The 22,840-nt window shown below is 45.5% G+C and overlaps 1 protein-coding gene across 8 annotated transcripts in view; it reads left to right on the top strand.

Annotated features, from left to right (window-relative positions):
* The window catches only part of mef2cb (myocyte enhancer factor 2cb), a 96,945-nt gene extending 74,362 nt beyond the window's left edge, over positions 1-22,583 (top strand). For 4 of the 8 annotated variants that reach the window (XM_029762182.1, XM_029762185.1, XM_029762181.1 and 1 more), the window contains exons 5-10: positions 4,136-4,313; positions 5,070-5,117; positions 16,289-16,464; positions 17,731-17,860; positions 18,504-18,639; positions 18,860-22,583. In XM_029762182.1, the coding sequence (XP_029618042.1) occupies positions 4,136-4,313; positions 5,070-5,117; positions 16,289-16,464; positions 17,731-17,860; positions 18,504-18,639; positions 18,860-19,202 (1,011 nt within the window). In that variant the 3' untranslated portion in view covers positions 19,203-22,583. Of the gene's footprint in view, positions 1-4,135; positions 4,314-5,069; positions 5,118-16,288; positions 16,465-17,730; positions 17,861-18,503; positions 18,644-18,859 lie in introns of those variants that run through there. The other 4 variants (XM_029762188.1, XM_029762186.1, XM_029762184.1 and 1 more) reach the window with 2 other exon arrangements.
* The last annotated feature ends 257 nt before the right edge of the window (positions 22,584-22,840 follow it).

Raw genomic sequence — 22,840 nt, 5'->3', positions numbered from 1 at the left:
TGTTCACCGGGTAAAGGAGTTTTGGACATGGGAAGAAGTGATGGGTGGATGTGAAACCCTTCCTTGGCAGCAGACGGAAGGTAATAATGGAGGACAGCGACGACGCCAGGGTTCGCGGCCACAGAAAACCCAAGGACAACCCCAAGTTTTTTTTGGGGGGGGGGGGGCACAAGGGGTGGCCTGTCGAGGAGAGTGCCAGAGCCCGAATGGCAAACTCAGGAGGAGCGTGTCGTCAGACCACGGCCACAGAAACCCCAATATATATATAATTTTTTGTGGGGGGGGGGCACATGGAGAAGTTGGGGGAGAGAGAGAGAGAGAGAGAGAGAGAGAGATGTTGTGCAAGTGTGTTCTGCTCAACATTTGACCAGAAGATCCGGTTAGTAGTCTGGTGAAACCTGTGTCGGCTCCACGCATCTGGCCTTCAGTGCGCCTCCCCAGTCCGGTACGTCCTGTGCCTGCTCCTCGCACTCGCCCTGAAGTGCGTGTCACCAGTCCACTGCCACCTGTGCCGGCTCCATGCATCAGGCCTCCAGTGCGCCTCCCCAGTCCGGTACGTCCTGTGCCTGCTCCTCGCACTCGCCCTGAAGTGCGTGTCCCCAGTCCGGTACGACCTGTGCCTGCTCCTCACATTCGTCCTGAAGTGCGTGTCACCAGTCCAGTGCCACCTGTGCCGGCTCCACGCATCAGGCCTCCAGTGCGCCTCCCCAGTCCGGTACGTCCTGTGCCTGCTCCTCGCACTCGCCCTGAAGTGCGTGTCCCCAGTCCGGTACGTCCTGTGCCTGCTCCTCACACTCGTCCTGAAGTACGTGTCACCAGTCCAGTGCCACCTGTGCCGGCTCCACGCATCAGGCCTCCAGTGCGCCTCCCCAGTCCGGTACGTCCTGTGCCTGCTCCTCGCACTCGCCCTGAAGTGCGTGTCCCCAGTCCGGTACGTCCTGTGCCTGCTCCTCACACTCGTCCTGAAGTGCGTGTCACCAGTCCAGTGCCACCTGTACCGGTTCCATGCATCAGGCCTCCTTTGCGCCGGTGCCCAGTCCAGGCACGGCGTTCAGTCCAGCTCCATGGCAGGAGCCTTCCTCTGAGCCGGTGTCCAGTCCAAGCACGGCGTCCAGTCCAGCTCCATGGCAGGAGCCCTCCTCTACGCCGGGGCCCAGCCCAGACACGGCGTCCAGTCCCGCTCCTAGGCCGGAGCGTTCCTCTGCGCCGGTGCCCAGTCCGGGTGCGGCGTTCAACCCAGCTTCATGGACGGAGACTTCCTCTGCGCCGATGCCCAGTCCAGGCATGTCGTTCAGCCAGGCGCCATGGTCGGATCCGGGGTCTGGGGGGGGTTACGACCCACACCGGAGTCGCCGCTGACACTAGGCACCCCCCCAAACCCTCCCATTTGGTTTCAGGTTTTGCGGCCGGAGTCCGCACCTTTAGGGGTTACTGTCACGCCCTGACCATAGAGAGCCCTTGTTTCTCTATGGTGTAGTAGGTCAGGGTGTGACGAAGGGGTGTTCTAGTTAAAAATGTCTATGTTGGTGTTTCGGTTTGGTTCCCAATTAGAGGCAGCTGGTAATTGTTTCCTCTAATTGGGGATCATATTTAAGTAGCTATTTTTCCCACCTGTGTTTGTGGGATATTGTTTTATGCATGTGCACCACGTAGTCACGTTTCGTTGGTCGTTTATTGATTTATTTGCTTTTGCTTAAAGTTTCACTTTGTAATAAATATGTGGAACTCAACATCCGCTGCGCCTTGGTCCCGTTCTTACGACAACCTTGACAATAGTTTTCCTTGAGTGTACTTTTAACAGAGCTGAGATTTACTTTGAAGAGCAAAGTGTAGCAATACAGATGAAATCAGTTATTGACACAGACATGGAGGCGTAGCAGGAATATTGGAATGCTGTGAACCAAGAAGTTGAGTTCAAATCCCAGGTGAGGACATGTATAAAGGAACATACACAATGTAATCATGTGTGTCAAATACGTAAGTTGAAAACATTGTATGTTAAAAGCACTTTGCTTTTTTTAGGTAAGATGCCCAAATATACATTTCTAGTTGATTGGACACATGAGACAATTTGAACAAACATATCATTTTAAGTTGACATCATTTTTGCCCATGTTTCATGTTTGGGCTAACAATTGTTTTTTTTAAAGTTCAGGTAACATTGACCGACACGTTTATATATAAAAAAAAGGCAGTATTTTTTTTTTTTACAGTGGGGAGAGTGAGGAGTGCAGCACTGTAAAAAAGATATAGATGTAATAATGAAGGTGGTGAAAATCACATCTAATCAGTAGCAATATATTACCTCGCTGTCATTCAATGATCACTTAGTTGTGACTGTAGAGATGGACCAGTGTCGACCATAACTCCAACTGCACAGAGTAATTAAAGGTCTTAGCAGTTAGTCACTCCCAAACAACCACAAAATGAATGCCACTCTCAATGGAAGCCAAGCGTGCTCCGCTCTCCATACAAACGCCCATATTGGAATGGTTTGCGTTATAGCCATGGAGAAAGAGATGATTCCACAGATCATCGAAAGGGAACAGTAACCTCTGGCAGAGTACAGTAGAGGGGGTGGAGGGGGTGTTGTGGTTAGAGGCCGGGATCGGGGTGAGGTTGGGTTGGGGTTTGGGCGGGGGGGAGCAGTGGCAGTGAGGGTGTCTGCACACAAGTGGCAGTTCAGTATGTGGTCATGACGTCTGCCTAGCTCAGGGCCTCTGGGTCGCAGGGGAGGATGAGTGAAAACAGGAAGGATGGCACCACTGAAATGACAGCTTGCAGAGGGGGCCCACTGTACGCACACCCACCCACACACACACACACACGCAAACACAAACACTGGCCCCCAAGCTTACTCAACCAGAAAGCAAAATATGTTGAGGAATGGAACAAAGGTTCCAAGATGAAAGACATTATGAAAATCTTTAAACGTGAAATAGAATAGGAGGTGCTCACTTTTGAGCAATTTAAGAAATCAACCAGACACCCAAGACTGCTGGCTAACCCGCGTCTGCAAAGGGCTTCAGCAAAAGCCAAAAAAAAGTGTGAGAGAGAGAGGGAGAGACGGCAATGAAGACAAGGTGAAAGTCAAGGCTTTTGGACCCCAAAAATTATATTTGTGTGGCTAAAAGGGAAAAGTTAGAGGGGAGAGAAAATTGAAAAAGAAGACGAGGTAGAGCTCATATCCGATTTCCCCTGGCTGATGTTCTCACTGATGAGCCCTTCCATCGCTCTGGGACACATGGCTACAATTAGGGCTATATTTTCTACTTCTTTAAGCTAACATCCAGGAGCGACCACTTCCAGGGCACTCCCAAGGTTAAGCCCTATGGTGGAGTGACACGATAAACATGACAAATCTGTCGCTTGGGGCCTAGGGGCCTAGCTACCAACCAACCTCATCCACATGCTGCTAGTCTTACCTGCCACTTAAAAAACACTTGATCTCGACATGACAGAGACATACCTCTATTTTAGTAAAAACCTGAGAATGGTGTTTATATAATGTACATTTACCAAAATTATATACAGATTTCCAACATCTTGCTCCACAAAATTGAGCTCATTCAGAACGAGTACATTTGTAGTAGGCGATATCAGCTTCCATATCTGCTTCAAACGGATCTGTTTATTGGAATGAGAAACAATGACCACACAGTGAAATGTTGTTGTTGCGTTTTCTGGGATTTACTGTTCTTTTCCCTGGAAGTCGGCTATGTTAGGATGTCACAATGTTAGTCAAAGGGTGAAACAGACACAGAGAGTCAACGATGGGGACATAGAGAGACAAGTATATTCACATTGCAGATGGTGGTTGACCCCTTAAAGATGCCACTGTGGGAAGAGACAGTCCACATTCCACAAACACATTTTTTTCTCAGTCCTATGTGACAAGTAAAAGTCCCTTTTAGTTGTGATATTATCTTTTTTGTATGACTGTTCTTTCTTTCTCTCGCTCACTGTTTCATTCTAGCTGTGATATTTATTTAGCATTGGATTCTTTTGTTTCTCTCTTCTACGGTAATGTTTAACAGTTATCTCTACGCCTGTGTATTCTATTGTTGTGTTCTTTTGTTTTGTCTCTCTATTGTGTTTAATCATGCGTTCTTCCTCTTTTGCCTCTCTCTCTCAGCAGGGTGTGCCCCCCTCCAACTACGAGATGCCGGTGTCCATCCCCGTTAGCAACCAGAACAGTCTCATCTACAGCCACCCAGGAGGTTCCCTAGGCAACCACAACCTGCTGCCCCTGGCACACCACATGCAGAGGAACAGCATGTCCCCCGGTGTCACACACAGACCTGCCAGTGCAGGTAACACACAAACAAACACAAACTCTTTTAAGAGAAGCCCTCCATAACCATTCTAGGGGAACGCACAGAGGAAATAAGGTCAGCTCTATTGACTGATGTTTCATTTAAGGGAAGGTGACTCAATATTACATTCAAACCAAGTCAGCAATCGCCTCCATTTACTGTGAGGCGCTGTCCTGGGGATGTCAGGCCCTATGTATAGGTTTTAAGTTGCCGGTGACATAAGCACATGAGGCCTGTCGGTTTGTTATTGTTGTCTGAAGGCTCTATTTTGTCCCTCTGGGCAGTAGCCTGCTGCCCACACCCTCACCCTGTCATTAGGCCTGGATGCACCGCGCGCCGGCACAAAGTAAATATGAGATTTGGCGCTGCCGCCACCACACTAACCGCACACGCTCATGCTCCTCCTACTCCTCCACCTCGCATGACTTAAAAATACAAATGTGTCATTTTTCTTGGACGCTATCGTCCAGTATCCACTCGCAGCGTCCGTTTGACTAGAACTTATGGTTTTTTGGAAAGCTGTGGCATTTGGGTTTACACACACACACACACACACACACACACACACACACACACACAGGTAGACACACATCAGCCCTGGCACAAAAGAAGAAGGGCTGATGGTTAAAGTAACTTAGAGTGTCACTGAAAGGCAAGAGAGGAGGAGGGAGCTGGTGGGATGTGGGTGTGAAGGAGGGAGGTCTCTCCTCTAATGTTTTCCTTTTTTCCTCTCATCCCTCTTTCATCTTTCAGGTGGCCTCATGGGTGCTGACCTCACCACTGGTGCGGTTACCAGTGCTGGTAAGGATGACATCCTCCTTCTCACACACACAGATAAACACACACACAGGGCACCCACTCTCCCACCCAGGCCATAAAACTCATGACTAATACGAACCTAAACTAAAATTGAGTTCCTGTCCTTGACGTGTTGATTTTAATGGTCTTGGAGTTCCTCGGGGAATGTTTGTCCAGTTCTGGGTCCGTGGTACATCCTGGTCTCGGCTCAGCAATTCTCTTAACAAGTGGAAAAAGGAAAGAAAATAATATTGGAGTGGGTAGGAAGACATTCAATCACAAAAGGGAAGGTGCTGTGTATATGAGTTTTAGGGATCTTAGGGATCAGAGGTGTTATACCTATGCTTTTATTTATCCTTCTGTCTTTTGCTCTCTCTTTCTATGTGTCAAATTAAATCAAATAAAATGTTATTAGTCACATGCGCCGAATACAACAGGTGTAGACCTTACAGTGAAATGCTTACTTACGAGCCCCTAACCGACAGTGCAGTTTCAAAAAATACGGATAAAAATAAGAGATAAAAGTAACAAGTAATTAAAGAGGAGCAGTAAAAAATAACAATATATACAGGGGGGTGCTGGTACAGAGTCAATGTGAGGGGGCACCGGTTAGTTGAGGTAGTATGTACATGTCGGTAGAGTTAATTAAAGTGACTATGCATAGATGACAACAGATAGTGGCAGTGGTGTGGAGAGGGGGGGCAATGTGAATAGTCTGGGTAGCCATTTGACTAGGTGTTCGGGAGTCTTATGGCTTGGGGGTAGAAGCTGTTTCGAAGCCTCTTGGACCTAGACTTGGCGCTCCGGAACCGCTTGCCATTTGGTAGCAGAGAGAACAGTCTATGACTAGGGTGGCTGGAGTCTTTGACAATTTTCAGGGTTTTTCTCTGACACTGCCTGGTACAGAAATCCTGGATGGCAGGAAGCTTGGCCCCAGTGATGTACTGGGCCATTCGCACTACCCTCTGTAGTGCCTTGCGGTCGGAGGCTGAGCAGTTGCCATACTAGGCAGTGATGCAACCGGTCAGGATGCTCTCGATGGTGCAGCTGTAGAACCTTTTGAGGATCTGAGAACCCATGCCAAATCTTTTCAGTCTCCTGAGGGGGAATAGGTTTTGTCGTGCCTGCTTCACGACTGTCATGGTGTGCTTGGACCATGTTAGTTTGTTGGTGATGTGGACACCAAGGAACTTAAAGCTCTCAACCTGCTCCACAGCAGCCCCGTCAATGAGAATTGGGGGCGTGCTCGGTCCTCCTTTTCCTGTAGTCCACAATCTTCTCCTTTGTCTTGATCACGTTGAGGGAGTGGTTGTTTTCCTGGCACCACACGGCCAGGTCTCTGACCTCCTCCCTATAGGCTGTCTCGTTGTTGTCGGTGATCAGGCCTACCACTGTTGTGTCATCGGCAAATTTAATGATGGTGTTGGAGTCGTGCCTGGCCGTGCAGTCATGAGTGAACAGGGAGTACAGGAGGGGGCTGAGCACGCACCCCTGAGGGGCCCCTGTGTTGAGGTTCAGCGTGGCAGATGTGTTGTTACCTACCCTTACCACCTGGGGCGGCCCATCAGGAAGTCCAGGATCCAGTTGAAGAGGGAGGTGTTTAGTCCCAGGGTCCTTAGCTTATTGATGAGCTTTGAGGGCACTATAATGTGTAATGTGTGTGTGTGTGTGTGTGTGTGTGTGTGTGTGTGTGTGTGTGTGTGTGTGTGTGTGTGTGTGTGTGTGTGTGTGTGTGTGTGTGTTTGTGTGTGTGTGTGTCTTAATGACCCGAGCATCATCACACTGCATTATACGACCCTTTAACCACTGTTTATTTCCTCTATCTTGACAACACACATACGTCTCATTTTGTTTTAATATTTTAACTCATTCATAGGCTATCTACTATCATATGTCTTGAGCAAAATACATTTAACATGGGCGTGGCTCGCCATAATGTTCCTGTGGAAAGTAAATCAGGCCATGTGTTTGTGTGTGTCTGCATTTATTTGCATGAGTTTGAATGGATTTACATGTGTGTTTGTGGGGTTATATGTGGTCACAATTTGCTGTACAGATGATATTCAACGGTTTGTCTTATAGTCAGCTAATAGGCAATTGGAGAAGCCCTCACAGATAGGGCACAGACAGCAGAAGGAGAGGGGGGAGTATTAGACTGGGTCTGAGGGATTAGTTTCTCAGTAAGGGGTAGGGGGGGGTCAAGGGAGCACAGCTGGGCAGCCCTGTCTGGTCCCCAGGGCTCCCTGGTAGGGGTCAGAGCCCGGTCCCTCTGTCTGGCCCCTCACACACTCACACACACACACAACAGAGCCGTTTGTTATAGTGTGTGTTCCGTCGGCAGCATGCTCCGGAGCGTGCTTCAAATGTAGCCTTTGTGTCGCCGCGGCAATGAATAGAGGCACTCTGTGAGGACCCAGTGCGCTCAGCCGCGGTGAAAACACGCCATGGAGAGAGATTCATGTGGAACTAAAAAATATTCCATTAAAGTCCCTCTTAAATCTTACAGGGGAAAAACCCCATGATGAATATTCAGCCATTCATGTGTGCAGGGGGAGAAACAGGGAGAGACACAGATGGAAGCGTTCTGTGAAGCCGGTCATAGGTTTTAATGATGTTCTGGGTTGTGTGTGACTCAGTGTGAGGTGGCCGCTGTTGCAGAGGTTATTTGTTCGCTTTTGCTTTGAAAAGCAGATTGTCAGTGGGGAGTGTTTTGACCTAGTGTTTGCTGCAGACGTTTGATTTTCTTATCAAATGTCCCTCGTTCTTAGAGAAACACACATACGGCCCCTTGTGCCACTCATGCCATGGGTGCCAACATTGTTAGACAGATTTGATTGATAAGCAACACATGACACAGTTTGATACTGGAAGGTCGAGTTGTCACGTCCTTGGTGTAAAAGCGGTGTGGCAGGGACGTGCGTGTCTCTCTCTGTGTGTGTGTGTGTGCGTGTGTGCGTGCGTGTGTGTGTGTGCGTGCGTGCGTGTGTGTGTGTGTGTGTGTGTGCGTGCGTGCGTGTGTGTGTGTGTGTGTTTGCGTTTTTACATCTCTATGTGAGTGTGTCTCATCTTTCAACCCCTTGACCAGTTTGGGAAAGAGAGAGTTAGATGGAGAGAGAGAAAGATGTGAATGATCGAGGTGAGAGGTGACAGGGGCTGGTTCATTCTCCTACACGGTGAAACAAGCAGGCAGAGCAGAGATCAAAACCGCTGCTGACAGCTACATACTGTAAATACACAAATGGACATGGAAGGTGTTCTAAAGCTGGGAGTGGGACACCCTTCATCGACCTGCTCTCATTGTCTCCCTCTATATCTCCACAGGTCACAGGCAAATGCACACACACCCGCACATGCACACAGGCCTGACACACACGCGCGCACGCACACACACACACACACACACACACACACACACACACACACACACACACACTGAGTGTAGAAAACATTAGGAATACCTTCCTAATATTGAGTTGTACCCCCTTTTGCCCTCAGAACAGCCCCAATTTGTCAGGGCGTATACTCTCCGAGGTGTCGAAAGCATTCCAAAGGTATGTTGGCTCATGTTGACTCCAATGCTTCCCACAGTTGTATCAAGTTGGCTGGATGTCCTTTGGGTGGTGGACCATTCTTGATACTCACGGGAAACTGTTGAGCCTGAAAAACCCAGCACTGTTGCAGTTCTTTACACAAACCGGTGCGCTTGGCACCTACTACCATACCCCGTACAAAGGCACTTAAATCTTTTGTCTTGCCCATTTACCATCTGAATGGCACACATACACAATCCATGTCTCAATTGTCTCAAGGCTTAAAAATCCTTCTTTAACCTATCTCCTCCCCTTCATCTACAGTCGTGGCCAAACATTTTGAGAATGACACAAATATTTATTTCGACAAAGTTTGCTGCTTCAGTGTCTTTAGATATTATGGTCAGATGTTACTATGCAATACTGAAGTATAATTACAAGCATTTCATAAGTGTCAAAGGCTTTTATTGACAATTACATGAAGTTGATGCAGAGTCAATACTTGCAGTGTTGACCCTTCTTTTTCAAGACCTCTGCAATCCGCCCTGGGCCACATCCTGACTGATGGCAGCCCATTCTTGCATAATCAATGCTTGGAGTTTGTCAGAATTTGGGATTGAGAACTTGGGATTTGGGATTGAGAACTTGAGGTTGATGTTTTGTTCCCCGAGCCACTTAGTTATCACTTTTGCCTTATGGCAAGGTGCATCATGCTGGAAAAGGCATTGTTCGTCACCAAACTGTTCCTGGATGGTTGGGAGAAGTTGCTCTCGGAGGATGTGTTGATACCACTCTTTATTCATGGCTGTGTTCTTAGGCAAAATTGTGAGTGAGCCCACTCCCTTGGCTGAGCAGCAACCCCACACATGAATGGTCTCAGGATGCTTTACTGTTGGCATGACACAGGACTGATGGTAGTGCTCACCTTGTCTTCTCCGAACAAGCTTTTTTCCGGATGCCCCAAACAATCGGAAAGGGGATTCATCAGAGAAAATGACTTTACCCCAGTCCTCAGCAGTTCCATCCCTGTACCTTTTGCAGAATATCAGTCTGTTCCTGATGTTTTTCCTGGAGAGAAGTGGCTTCTTTGCTGCCCTTCTTGACACCAGGCCATCCTCCAAAAGTCTTCGCCTCACTGAGCGTGCAGATGCACTCACACCTGCCTGCTGCCATTCCTGAGCAAGCTCTGTACTGGTGGTGCCCCAATCCCGCAGCTGAATCAACTTTAGGATACGGTCCTGGCGCTTGCTGGACTTTCTTGGGCGCCCTGAAGCCTTCTTCACAACAATTGAACCGCTCTCCTTAAAGTTCTTGATGATCCGATAAATGGTTGATTTAGGTGCAATCTTACTGGCAGCAATATCCTTGCCTGTGAAGCCCTTTTTGTGCAAAGCAATGATGACGGCACGTTTCCTTGCCGGTAACCATGGTTGACAGAGGAAGAACAATGATTCCAAGCACCACCCTCCTTTTGAAGCTTCCAGTTCCAGTTGAAGCTTCCAGTTCCTGTTATTCGAACTCAATCAGCATGACAGAGTGATCTCCAGCCTTGTCCTCGTCAACACTCACACCTGTGTTAACGAGAGAATCACTGACATGATGTCAGCTGGTCCTTTAGTGGCAGGGCTGAAATGCAGTGGAAATGTTTTTGGGGGATTCAGTTCATTTGCATGGCAAAGAGGGACTTTGCAATTAATTGCAGTTCATCTGATCACTCTTCATAACATTCTGGAGTATATGCAAATTGCCATCATTCAAACTGAGGCAGCAGACTTTGTGAAAATGTATATTTGTGTCATTCTCAAAACTTTTGGCCACGACTGTACACTTACTGAAGTGGATTTAACAAGTAACATCAATAAGGGATCATAGCATTCACCTGGATTCACCTGGTCAGTCTATGTGATGGAAAGAACAATGTTTTGTACAGTGTAGATATACAGTACACAGAATAGACCCTGGCACAGCTCTACAGAAACAGATGCACTCTGTCCTGTTTGCCAATCCTCTCGTCCAAGACAAGAGCCTTGAGACGAAGACACAAGGCCTATTCTTACAAAAATAGCTCAATGATCCCTATATCTTTGTCAAAAGCCTGCATAGATACAGTAGAAGGTGTTCGTTAGCTAACTAGCATGGCGCCATAGTTCAGTTGGTGGATTCAGATTTCAATGCACGTTAGGCCAAACCTCAACGGAAGTGCCTGCGTATCGAAAGTGGGATGGAACACACCCGTTAGACCACAACAGGACATCAGAAATTGTTCAGTAACAGTTAAATGTACATTGGTTTAACCACACCAGCCATGTGTGTATGTGTGTATGTGTGTCTTGTGTCTGTCTGTCTGTCTGTCTGTCTGTCTGTCTGTCTGTCTGTCTGTCTGTCTGTCTGTCTGTCTGTCTGTCTGTCTGTCTGTCTGTCTGTCTGTCTGTCTGTCTGTCTGTCTGTCTGTCTGTCTGTCTGTCTGTCTGTCTGTCTGTCTGTCTGTCTGCGTGCGTGTGTCTGTGCGTGTGTGTGCGTGTGTGCGTGTGAATGAGGCCTAATAGGCACATGTTAAAAGTTCAGAGATACACCTTTAGGCAAGGCAGCCAGTGTGTTAGCGTACAGTCACAGTTGGCATCCACAGACTTCCTCTGCCTACATAAATAGCCTTCACCTTTGCATCCCCACTTCAAATCGGATGATGTCGCAGACTCTTATCTGGGCAGCGAGTTTTCATTTTGGTACTTCCTCAAAACGGTTGCTTCTTGTCTGCCTCAACTCACTGCTCTATTCTGCAGCGCGAGGTGGTAGAGGGAGAATAAGAAAGGTTTGACTGTCAGTGTCAGTGTCGGGACGATCATTGATGTCTTGGACTCACAGAGCTGCTACACGTCTGTAGTCAGATGCTTACTACTGTATTTGCCTATCTGTAGCCAAGTTGTTAAGATATGTACCCAATCCATGATATAATCCAAAGTGTCTTCAGTTCAGATCAACCTACTGTAAACCAGTCACTAGCAGCTGTAGAGGACCTCTAGCATTCATATCGCTTGCCAATTGCCTGCCTTAGGTAATAAAGCCCATCTCCTGGGCTATAGCCAGTCTCCAGTCATATTTAGAGCCTGAGCTGTTGTCCTGAAATGGCTGCCTGAAATCCCCTCCTCACCGTACGCTCAGCCTCTGGGCCGGGAGCTATGAATCAGATGGGCTGTACAGTAACAGCCTTACCTTGACTTGACCTGACATACAGTGATAGCTGTCATGTTCAAGTTTTTTAGTCTGGGATGTTTTGGACAGTCTCCGTTTTCTACACGTAATTCTCCGATATTTTCTAGTCTTTTCCGGCTGTTTTGATTCGCTATTCATGTCTCTCCACGTGGGCTCACTCCACAGCACAATAGTCCAGCGATGAGGATGAGAGAGGCAAGCAGAGCTGATGAGGCAGCTGGATGGAGTGGCTCTAGGAGAGGCTCCCATACAAAACACACAGGTGCATCCATACACGTGCTCTGTGCACACGTACACTGTCATGCACAGGCACACCTCAATGTACACATGCATTCATCATTGACATGTACAGTAATAGACACATTCAAAGTCACACACACAGACAAGTGCTATTTGATACACACACTCACACATAAACTCTGACACTATATTAACACAATTTTACACATAGGGACCCAAGCATGCAGACGCACACACACACACACACACACACACACACACACACACACACACACAATAACTCATACATGGATGCACACACACTGTTTTTCTAGTTGTTGTTTATTGTCACAGCCTCATTTTCTTTCACCGCTAGCGGTCGTTTACTCTTCAGATTGTTCAAATTGAGCTTTCGAGACTTTTCATTTCCAAACAACAAAAACCTCACTCTCAAATTAAACAAAGATCAGCGGGGGGAAATTGCCCAGGAAGACATCTGCGACTCATTTTCCCCTGGAGTATATGATTAGGAAATTCATTTATGTCTAACGTATAATTCCTGCCCCTCTTTCAAGTGGGAAACGTCCATACTGCGCTCTCTGTTCTACCCCTAGGAATGGGGAAAAAGCAGGCTGCGGGATTGGGTTAGAAACAAAGCATATACACTGCTCACTCTCTCTCGATTTTAATGGGATGTTGCTGGGAGGGTGCCCCACTGGTTTGTGTGTGGCGTGGGTGCTAAACTCAGTCCTCCAGTCAGTCTGTCGGAGGAGGAATGTGGATTGGGTGTCTACCCCAAAGCAGGGTCTTTGTCTAGAAGACGCAACACATGTGTTTAGCGCTGATGGCCAAATGATGGGTCCTGTCCCTCTGTGGTCTCCAAGGCCATAATTTGATGTTTTTAACACGACTCACTGGCTATCACTGGCTAGATGCAGGGTAAATGACAGTGACAGAGGTAAAATGGACATTTCTCTAAGAAAGGAAAGAATATGTCCTCACAAACCAGCCAAATCAGGCGGAGATAGGAGAATTGTGTGGGATCACTGGGTGAAAGTGACCTCTCTCTCTGGCTCCAGGACAGTAGCATCTCCACTCCACTAGTTGAATAATTTGAATATTTGAGGTAATGGTTTCCACAGTACAACATCAAATCAAACTTTGCTTGTCACATGCGCCGAATACAACAAGTGTAGACCTTACTGCCAAATGCTTACTTACAAGCCCTTAACTCTTCTTGAACTGCACTGTTGGTTAAGAAAATATTGACCAAATAAACTAAAGTAAAAAAGAAGAAAAAGTAACACAATAACATAACAATAACGAGGCTATATACAGGGGGTACTGGTACCGAGTCAGTGTGCGGGGGTACAGGTTAGAGGTCATTTGTACATGTAGGTGGGGGTGAAGTGACTATGCATAGATAATAAACAGCGAGTAGCAGCAGTGTACAAAACAAATGGAGGGGGGGGGGGGGGGGTCAATATAATAGTCCGGTGGCCATTTTATTAATAATTAAGCAGTCTTATGGCTTGGGGGTAGAAGCAGTTAAGGAGCCTTTTGGTCCTAGACTTGGAGGTCTGGTACTGCTTGACGTGCGGTAGCAGAGAAAACAGTCTATGATTTAGGTGACTGGAAGCTCTCTCAATTTTATGGGCTTCCCTCTGACACCGCCTATTATATAGGTCCTGGATTGCAGGAAGCTTGGCCCCAGTGGTGTACTGGGCCGTACGCACTACCCTCTGTAGTGCCTCTGTAGCGTGGTGATGCAACCGGTCAGGTTGCTCTCGATGGTGCAGCTGTAGAACTTTTTGAGGATCTGGGGACCCATGCCAAATCTCTTCAGTCTCCTGAGGGGGAAAAGGTTTTGTTGTGCCCTCTTCACGACTGTCTTGGTGTATTTGGACCATCATTGGTGATGTGGACACCAAGGAACTTGAAACTCTCGACCCGCCCCACTACAGCCCCGTTGATGTTAATGGGGGCCTGTTCGGTGTTTTCCTGTAGTCCACTATCAGCTCCTTTGTCTTGCTCACATTGAGGGAGAGGTTGCTTGCCTGGCACCACACTGCCAGTTCTCTTACCTCCTCCCTATAGGCTGTCTCATCGTTGTCAGTGATCACTGTTGTGTTGTCAGCAAACTTAATGATGGTGTTGGAGTCGTGTTTGGCCACGCAGTCGTGGGTGAACAGGGAGTACAGGAGGGGACTAAGTACACACCCCTGAGGGGCCCCAATGTTGAGGATCTGCGTGGCAGATGTGTTGTTGCCTACCCTTACCACCTGGGGGCGGCCCGTCAGGAAGTCCAGGATCCAGTTGCAGAGGGAGGTGTTTAGTCCCAGGGTCATGGGCACTATGGTGTTGAACGCTGAGCTCTAGTCAATGAACAGCATTTTCACATAGGTGTTTATTTTGTCCAGGTGGGAAAGGGCAGTGTGGAGTGCGATTGAGATTGCGTCATCTGTGGATCTGTCAGTGAAGACACTTGCCAGTTGGTCCGCGCATGCTTTGAGTACACGTCCTGGTAATCCATCTGGCCCCGCGGCCTTGTGAATGTTAACCTGTTTAAAGGTCTTGCTCACATTTGCTACCGAGACCGTTATCACACAGTCATCCAGAACAGCTGGTGCTCTCGTGAATGCTTCAGCGTTGCTTGCCTCGAGGCGAGCATAAAAGGCATTTAGCTCGTCTGGTAGGCTCGCATTACTGGGCAGCTCGCGTCTGGGTTACCCTTTGTAGTCTGTAATAGTCTTCAAGCCCTGCCACATCCGACGAGCATCAGAGACGGTGTAGTAGGATTAAATCTTAATCCTGTATTGACGCTTGCTTGTTTGATGGTTCGTCTGAGTGCATAGCGGGATTTCTTATAGGTGTCCAGATTAGTGTTCCACTCCTTGAAAGTGGCAGCTCTAGCCTTTAGCTCGATGCGGATGTTGCCTGTAATCCATGGCTTCTGGTTGGGATATGTACGTTAGGGTCACTGTGGGGACAACATCGTCGATGCACTTATTGATGATGCCAATGACTGAGGTGGTATACTCCTCAGTGCCATTGGATGAATCCCAGAACATATTCCAGTCTGTGCTAGCAAAACAGTCCTAACCACTTCATCTGACCACTTCATCTGACCACTTCCTTATTGAGTGAGTCACTGGTACTTCCTGTTTTAGTTTTTGCTTGTAAGCAGAAATCAGGAGGATAGAATTATGGTCAGATTTACCAAATGGAGAGCGGGGGAGAGCTTTGTATGCATCTCTGTAAAAATTTGGTAAAACTGATTTAAGTTTGCCTGCATTTAAGTCCCCGGCCACTAGAAGCGCTGCTTCTGGGTGAGCATTTTCTTGTTTGCTTATGGCCTTATAGAGTTGATTAAGTGCAGTCTTAGTGCCAGCATCGGTCTGTGGTGGTAAATAGACGGCTGCAAATAATATAGATGAGAACTCTCTTGGTAGATAATTTGGTCTACAGCTTATCATAAGGGACAATACTTCGAGACTTCTTTAATATTAGACATCGCTCACCAGTTGTTATTGACAAAAAGACACACACCCCTACCCCTTGTCTTACCAGACGTATCTTCTCTATTCTGCCGGTGCATTGAAAATCCCTCCAGCTCTATATTATCCATGTCGTCGTTCAGCCACGACTCGGTGAAACATAAGATATTACAGTTCTTAATGTCCCGTTGGTAGGATAATTGTAATCGTAGGTCATCAATTTTATTTTCCAATAATTACATGTTAGCAAGTAGAATTGATGGCAGTGGGAGTTTACTCGCTCACCTACGGATTCTCAAAAGGCAGCCCAATCTGCGTCCTCTTTTCCTCTGTCTTTTCTTCACGCAAATGACGGGGATCTGGGCCTCGTTAACTCGTTAATGGAAAAATCTTCTTCCAGTTCGTTTTGAGTAATCCCAGTTTGAATGTCCAGAAGTTATTTTCGGCCATAAGAGACGGTAGCAGCAACATTATGTACAAAATAAGTTTTAAAATAAGTTACAAACGCAAAAAAATTAACAAAATAGCACAATTGGTTATGGGCGTGTAAAAGTCAGCCATCCTCTTCGGCGCCGTCTTTAGCAGCGCCGAATGCGCCGAACATGCTTTAACATGCTACTGTTGTCTGAGGACAATCTGTAGGATACAGTAATGACGGTCTTTTGAACTGTATAATTGATGGCTTCCTCTCTCTCTCGTCTCCCTCTCTTCTCATTAGGCAACGGCTACGGGAACCACCACCGTAACTCGCCCAGTCTGCTGGCCTCTCCGGGTAGCATGAACAAGAGCATGCAGGCCAAGTCTCCCCCACCCATGAACCTGGGCATGAACAACCGCAAGCCAGACCTGCGTGTGCTCATCCCCCCTGGAGCCAAGAACAACATGCCCTCCATGGTGAGTTGCTCATTCACTTTACCCCCAGGCCCAGTTCCAGTCCTGATCCCATCCCCCCTCACCCCTGTTTGTCCTTCGTCTTTTTTACATATGTCCCTTCAGTTGATTTTCTTTCTATGTGTTCTATTATCTTCTTGAGTGTTTGTTTTAAGTGGCTGAAGCTGTCCGATATATGTGCTGTCATAAGTTATGATTTTAATAAGATAGATAGACTGTTAGTGGAGTACAGTAGTAATAATACATTTCCTTTTTTAAATGAGCTTCTGTTTAGTAGCCTCACTACTAGCAGTTCCATCCTTAGAACCACACCCACCTGCTACTTCCATCCAATGAAACTAATTTGAATGTATCGCCCTCCCCTCTAATGCCATCAGTCTGAGGATGTCAATCTGCTATTGGTAAGTTGGCCCGTCACTCAAACTAGCAACCAAAAATAATAACAATCTCTAAACGTCATCCACCATCCTCAGTTAGATAGAAGGGAGACCAGTCATTATGCTTTAACAATAGAAATACATCAACCCTAACTGAACCAGTGCCTTATAATTCTATGGGTGTAATTGTGTTGCTCCCAAGAGCTGCTCAAAGGTCAGTGATTACTTTTTACGATGTTAAGGTTAGGATTGAAGTAAAGAGTAAGATGATCCTCGTTGTCCACAAAGGGGCAACTTCCATGATCTGCGGCATGCGTTGTACATGTTGGAATGAAGGGGGGGGGCGTTTAGCCAGGACCTAGGGTGACACCTATTGGTATGTCTGAGTCATTGCATCCTATCATCTTTCCTCTCTCATCCCCCTCATTTCAACCCCCTCCCTCATTCTTTCCTTCTATGTCTGCTTGAGGGGCGTTGCATGGCAACTTAGCATACATGCTTCCCCTCTCTCAGAACCAGGAAATGAAAGGCAACAAAAGGAACACTTTTATATGGCATTAAACCGCCATAATTTCTGCACCACCCTGCCACAATAAAGTGCCTCTCCCAGTCGTCGCTGTTTCTGTTGCCGTGGAGACCAGCAGGGTTACTATAGAGACAGCGGAACCTCAGGAGGGGTGGTAAATGATAGGGTTGGCAGGGTTCAGCAGTGCCGCGTGTCAAGTGATTAATTTCCAAGAAGCTGGCATCTTGTTCATTCTTCTAGCATCTGCGGAGCAAAAAAACAAAACAACTAAGTCTATTTTTATTCTCTTTTTTTTCTTTGGTGCTGACTTTATTTGTGATGGCACTCATGCTTTTCCGTCTCTCTCTTTTTCTCTTCCCCTCATAGAACCAGAGAATAAACAACTCCCAGTCAGCACAGTCATTGGCCACCCCTGTGGTTTCAGTAGCAACGCCCACCCTACCAGGACAAGGCATGGGCGGTTACCCATCAGCCATCTCCACTTCATACGGTACTGGTAAGTACCACTGCTTTTACACATGTTCTACACAAACACACATGCACAGACACATACACACAAACTCAGTCTTTGTCACATATACACTCTACATCAGTGTATTTGTTCTTGTTACTCCTTTCAGGGTATCAATGAGTCTGGAAAGTGAACTATACATGGCACACACTCGCCCCGCTATTTACATTTTTATTTGAGGATTTATTTGATTCTTATTGATTTGATAAGATCTATATCTCATACATACAGATTTGCATGACTTCACAGACATGATAGTAAATACAAGCATGCTCATTATCCAATAAATATAGCATTTTAATGCAAAATCAGGTAACAATAAGTTGTCCGGCCCTGAAACATGGCTTCATCGTAATGATGTTAAAAACATTTCATTTCAAAAACCTAACAGCAGGTGGTGCTGTTGATACACATATATCCCTCAATGCAACACTCCCACACCCACTTTGTGACTCATTGGCACCTGTGTTGGCCCAGCAGGAATAAATGTATAAGGAGAAAGAAATTGACTGTTATACTATTCATTTCAGTAGTCGTAATTCAAAACGAATGTACTTTACAAACCTGTTTGAACTGGCCTGAACTGGTTTTAACTGGTTGACTTCTCTCTCTGTGTATGTCTGTGTAGAATACTCGCTGAGCAGTGCAGACCTATCCTCCCTGTCCGGCTTTAACAGTGGTAGCTCCCTCCACCTGGGCTCCATGAGCGGTTGGCAACAACAACACCTCCAGAACATGCAGCATTCGGCCCTCAGTCAGCTAGGGTGAGTATATGGAAATACAAACAAGCAGTAGACAAATCAAAGAAAGAGGGACGGATATTGAAATGAAGCTTGTTGGCGAAACTATAGTGAAAATACTGATACATATTGATATTTTTTGACTAGATATGAGATATGAATGGGAAGATATGGAGTAAACGTGTGGGTGCATGATCATGTTTCTTTACTCTGTAACCCCTTGCGTTTCCTTTCCTTCCTACAGAAATTGCAATAGCAATCACTTATGTCAGAGTTCAAATCTCTCCCTGCCTTCTGCTCAAAGCCTGCACATCAAGTCCGAACCTGTTTCTCCTCCTAGAGATCGCACCAGTAGCACACCGTTGTGCTACGGCATCCATCAGCAACATAACCCGTCGTCCCGCCAGGACTCGGGCCACTCCCCTGTCGACAGCCTGAGCAGCTGCAGCAGCTCCCACGAGGGCAGCGACCGGGACGAGCACAGGAACGAGTTCCACTCTCCACTGGGACTGTCTCGGCCCGCCATGGACGAGCGCGAGAGTCCCTCGGTCAAACGTGTGCGCCTGTCCGAAGGGTGGGCCACATGATAGCCCAGCGTTGGCTGTTGCCCAAGCCCTGCGACGTAATGATGCCTCGACACCATCGCCCTCTATATCACCACGCGACACGTCACTCACCTCTAGACCCCATGCTCTCTCTCTCTTTTTCTCTCTCTCTGTTTCATTGGAGGAAGGGGGGCACGCTCTTCTAAATTTAACTGTAATGTTTTCTTTTTGCAGAGTATGTGTACTATACATATTGAAGTTATATAAAGCAGTGGGGATGGGACTGGTGATCCAAGATAAAATGGGTGTTGGTTGGGGTTAGGGATATTTTTGGTGGGGAGCTATGCATTATTTGTGCCGTGTGAAAAAAAAATGATGCATATATATTTACACGTGTGTGTATGTGTGAATATATGCATATCAACAAATAAACAACAAAAAAGTCAGGTACTCTGTTTTGTAAAAGTACTTACAACTTGCCTCAGTGATAATCAGTGACTAGAGGAAAATTGAGAGCATATGTTGCTGAGTGAACAGCCTAGCACTTGAGTTGGTCAACCAATACATGTGTACAGTCAATTTCATTGCTACCTTTCTCTGTAGTTCTCCCTTGCAAAATGTATGTTACGATAGATGATGTCATGTTGCAGGTTCAACGTATTTATGTAAATAGAGGGGCAGGGGCAAAGGGGAGGGGTCAAACGTGGCTATACATTACAGATTATTCATATACAAAATGAAAGCTAATATGCAACATTTGAAGGATTGTACAGGTATACCCCGCAGGCCCATTGGTAGATATGAGGAACCAAGATGAGAGAACCAATGCTAAACATAAAGCTCCTCATCAAACATGGAGCACATTGATAGGACCATCCTTTTACCCAAGAGCCATGTTAGTTGAATCAAGAAACCCTGGGTCTTGTATTAAATATTCAGTAAAAAAAAAAAAACTGTTGTACGATAGACTTGCTTATATTTTCATATGAAAGGAATACAATGCAAAGCAATTTTGTGGCTTTTTGTAGTTTCTATAAGCCAGAATGTGTTTTTTGATAGCTTTGCTAATATAAGACGGATAGTCCGATGAGAAATTAAAAAACCCTAAGCCATGAAAACAGACTGAGAACCCATGCTTAGCTGAACTGTTTTCTCTTTCTAGAGGTTTCGTTTTTAAACGTGTTTCTAATTATATATAATAATGATAATATTAAGAATCTTAAAAAAAAAAATCTGTGAAATTAACATGCTTGTGTATAGCTTTCTAATATATAAATATATATAATAATGTTTTTTTTCTTAGTGGAGTTTTCTATGTGCAATTGCACATATTGTCTGTTTTTTGTTTTATTTGAGCCTGGGACAGTGCTGTTCAGAGGCGTATTTAGTCTAACCTTGAGAACCAGTTGAACAGAGTTGTTTGTGAGTAAATTCAGAAAGATAGATCTCTTTGCTGACCAACAACATATTTGTGGAAACTGTGTGGGGATTGGAACTTGGGGGGTTAATGCCCATACAGGTGACATGCGTCATGCCAAATGAACGTTTTTGACATCACCCATGATGGCCCATCTGTGCATTAGTCATGATACTCACAGTTTCTAAAACAACATCCACCAAAAAGATCCTCCATGATGGGACTTTGGCCCATGTATTCTGTATATTTTGAACATTTTATTTCATCTTTTCACTGCAAATCCTTTGCCAATTATTACAATGAGACCCAAACTTGTGTGCAGGACACCACATAAGTCCAGATAGAATATTTATTTGATAGTTCCAAATTGTATTTGTGTCAAATGATCAAGCTGTTGAGTATATCGGTGGTCTATTGTTAATCAGAAAGGTGTTGTGTCATATTTGACCCCACTCTGTCCAATCGCCAGCTCGGTGTTCCACAACCTCCTCAGCAGTGTAACATGAAGCATTCAAACGAGATGTTGTAGGAAAAATGTACATGCTGGTTTGGGAGAAGTACAACAGTTGATTTCAGACAAATATATATATATATCTTTTTTTTTTTACATGAAACTAGTCACATTTCTCTCTGCCTCTCACTCCTCAGTCTGTTGTCACTCAAGTGTTATGGTATTTCTATGTGCATATTTTATGCGAGTTCACTATGTTGTTACTGTATACAGTCTGTGTAGTCAGAAACAGGGGCAGAGCCCCTGCCGTGTCCTTCATTTTTTTTTATTCAATACAAATGGTATAAAAAAAAAACATGATATTTCAGGCAGCATATGTGTGGAAAACCAAAGCCAGTGGCATTTCTGTGTTGTAATATTATTCAACTTTTATTTTCACATTCATTTATGGTTATTGCAAGCATTGAAGAAAAAAAAACAATAAAAGCATTTTGCTCCAAAATGTAGAATTGGTTTCCCATTTCAATTTGATTTGGTCATACTGTTCATTGTCGATAGAGGTTGAGAATACCATTACATGTCCTCCTTGAGACATGGTAGGTATAGTAGCTAGTACTTAGTAGCTATAGTGTCGTGTTATCAGAATGAATTTCCTTGTGAACTGCAGTTAAAATCATAAAACAAATGTGTAATTTTTGGTATATTCATTGATTCATTGAGTATCATGGAATAGTATGTTTTCCAAATCCCACTTTTGTTAATTTAGCTGATTGAGTTACTTTGCTGTTTTGTGCCACTTGCTCACTAATGAATTACAGAAACACAACACCAAGAGCTCCCTTTATTTTAGCTGTGGTGTGTTTTCTGAGGTGTAGGTGGCATTTATTGATATTGTGTAAGCAAAGACATTGAGCATGCTTGATTTATTTCATATTTTATTTTGGTTATGGATTTGAAGCATCTGTATTTCTTCACCTGTTGATCAGTTGTAATGCCATTATTCTGTATTAGCCTCTATACTGGTCCCTCTAATTGACTCACCCCAGTACCTCAGCTACCGTTTGATCGGTCACGTCTAGTGCAAAGAGGAGACCATACACTTGTACAGTAATGTGGTATACATACACTTGTACAGTCATGTGGTATACCATTGCCAACTATTACCAACTATTCACTTGGGATTATTTGATTGCGCCACCATGTTTGCGGTTTTCTTTATTTTAGTTCTATACATTAAAAAAGGTGGGAAAAAATGAGTAGCTACAAATGCTTAACAGTCTGTAATAACTTATGTAGCTTCTAGAAATCTAAACGTTGGAGAGGTCTGAAGTTAGTGTTTGGAAAGCAAAGCGGCTTTCAGCGGCATAAGCTGGCCTTTGTTGCCACTTGAAGATAAGATATTATTAAATTAAAGCCACATCTCTGTTTCTCATAGGACTTGATTCAGCTGTATGTAGTGAAAAAGTCTGGATCCTAAAATCAAAGTTTCTTCTGCTGGGGAAAAGATATTTGTATTTTGCAGAGAATTCAGTAAAATGACTGGCTTTCTTAGTTACCCTGATGTTCTGGTGTGACTTTATTGTGTTTGTCCATTTCTCTCCATGTATGCCCTTCACCTTGATAACTGAACATGGTAGACCCAATATAAAAACTGATACACTATATATACAAAAGTATGTGGACAGCCCTTCAAATGAATGGATTTGGCTATTTCAGCCACACCTTTTGCAGACAGGTGTATAAAATCAAGCACACAGCCATGCAATCTCCATAGACAAACATTGGCAGTAGAATGGCTTTATTGAAGAGCTC

Source organism: Salmo trutta, chromosome 9, assembly GCF_901001165.1.
Source record: "Salmo trutta chromosome 9, fSalTru1.1, whole genome shotgun sequence".
In the NCBI taxonomy this organism is placed as follows: domain Eukaryota; kingdom Metazoa; phylum Chordata; class Actinopteri; order Salmoniformes; family Salmonidae; genus Salmo; species Salmo trutta.
The sequence above is the reverse complement of the archived record's forward strand: the minus strand, read 5'-3'. Positions and strand labels throughout refer to the sequence as shown.